This window comes from Chiloscyllium plagiosum, unplaced genomic scaffold (genome assembly GCF_004010195.1).
Source record: "Chiloscyllium plagiosum isolate BGI_BamShark_2017 unplaced genomic scaffold, ASM401019v2 scaf_11688, whole genome shotgun sequence".
NCBI lineage: Eukaryota > Metazoa > Chordata > Chondrichthyes > Orectolobiformes > Hemiscylliidae > Chiloscyllium > Chiloscyllium plagiosum.
Genome location: NW_025214959.1, coordinates 16,404 through 18,039, shown reverse-complemented (window position 1 = coordinate 18,039; position 1,636 = coordinate 16,404). Strand labels below are relative to the sequence as shown.

At 52.2% G+C, this 1,636-nt stretch overlaps 1 protein-coding gene across 1 annotated transcript in view; it reads right to left on the bottom strand.

Annotated features, from left to right (window-relative positions):
* Positions 1-1,636, bottom strand: part of polr3c (polymerase (RNA) III (DNA directed) polypeptide C) — a 19,904-nt gene that overhangs the window by 7,111 nt on the left and 11,157 nt on the right. Inside the window, exons 4-5 of the mRNA XM_043686655.1 lie at positions 1,311-1,414; positions 155-297 (exon numbers count right to left, since the gene is read on the bottom strand). Coding sequence (XP_043542590.1) covers positions 155-297; positions 1,311-1,414 — 247 coding nt within the window. The remainder of the gene's footprint in view (positions 1-154; positions 298-1,310; positions 1,415-1,636) is intronic.

Genomic DNA, 1,636 nt, shown 5'->3' with positions numbered 1-1,636 from the left:
CCCCCCCCCCCCCCATTACTCTGCTTACCCCATTCCCATCGGTCACACTCAGTTACCCTCCCACCCCCCCAGGTCACTCTCCAATACCCTCCCCTTCCCCGCCGAGGTCACTCTTCAATAACCTCAAGCCCATTCATGCTCCAACATTCCCCACACAACCAACCCCCAAGTCTCACTCTCATTCCAAACAGGGAGTGTGTGAACTGAAACACTCACCGGGTCATCACTGAGGAGGGTGAGGTACTGGTCCAGCACTGGTTTCGAGAGGTTGTAGCCAGGAGGAAAAGCCCGGAATATCTGTCAGCCAAAAGAATCAATTCCAGAAAAAAACTGCAGTGACACGGTTATTCAGAAGCTAACCTTGTGCTGTCCTGGGAGTTTTGGATGGCGACAGTAGCTGGTGTGTACACACAGAAATAAATCCAACCACACTGTCCAATAGGATACCTGCCAGCGGTCAGTCTCCAACAAACAATGTGGGTAACACTGGTGTCACACAAATACCAGGCAAGAACCATTCTAACAAGAGAGAATCGAACCACTGCCCCTTGACAGTCACTGGTGTTACCATCACTGAATCCCCCACCATCAACATCCCAGTGCAGGGTACCACTGACCAGAAACTCAAGTGGACTCATCACATTAACAAAGCAGCTAAAAGAACAGGTCAGAGTCTAGGGATACTGCAGCGAGTAACTCACCTCCTGACTCCCAAAGCCTGTCCACCAGCTACAAGGCACAGATCAGGAGTGTGTGGGAATACTCCCCACTTGCCCTGGATGGGCGCAGCCCCAACAACACTCAAGGAGCTCAACACCATCCAGGACAAAGCAGCCACTTGATTAGCATCACATCCACAAACAGCCACTCCCTCCACCACCGACACTCAGTACCAACAGTGCGTACTATCTACAAGATGCACTGCAGGAATTCACCAAGATTTCTTAGACAGCACTTTCCAAATCCACAACCACTTCCATCTGGAATGTCAAGGGTAGGAGGTACATGGGAACACCACCATGTGCCAGTTCCCTGTCACTCCCCATCCTGACTTGGAAATGTATCACTGTTCCTTCAGTGTCGCCAAGTCAGAGTCCTGGGATTCCTGCCCGAAATGCATCGTGGGTCTATTTGCTACACATGGACTGCGATGATTCATGAAGGACAGCTCACCCCAACCTTCTCGAGGGGCAACTAGGGATGGGAAATAAATGCTGGCTCAGTTAGTAATAGCCACATTCTCTGAAGCAGGACAGTGTGAGATGGCTGACTCTGTTCCTGGGGCAGCAGTGGTGAGTCTGGATTCTTACCTCATTTGAAGACAGCGGTTGCGTGTGGGAGGAGCTGGACGACGTGGTCACCTCACTCATTCTCAGCATCGTCCGCACAATCTCACTGCTGGTCTGTGAGGAGTGAAATTATTACAGCAGTGATTTCCCTTTCCTCATCCCCCAGTCAGCACAGCTGTCTCTGACAGGAACATTCTACACTGCACTGTTCCTGCAGTCAACATCCTGATGTGATCCAGCAAGTGGTGGACCCACAGAGACACAGGCGGGGTGTAGGGGCTGGAGGGGGTGACTGGGATAGGGAGGGGGTGTAGGGGCTGGAGGGGGTGACTGGGATAGGGAGGGGG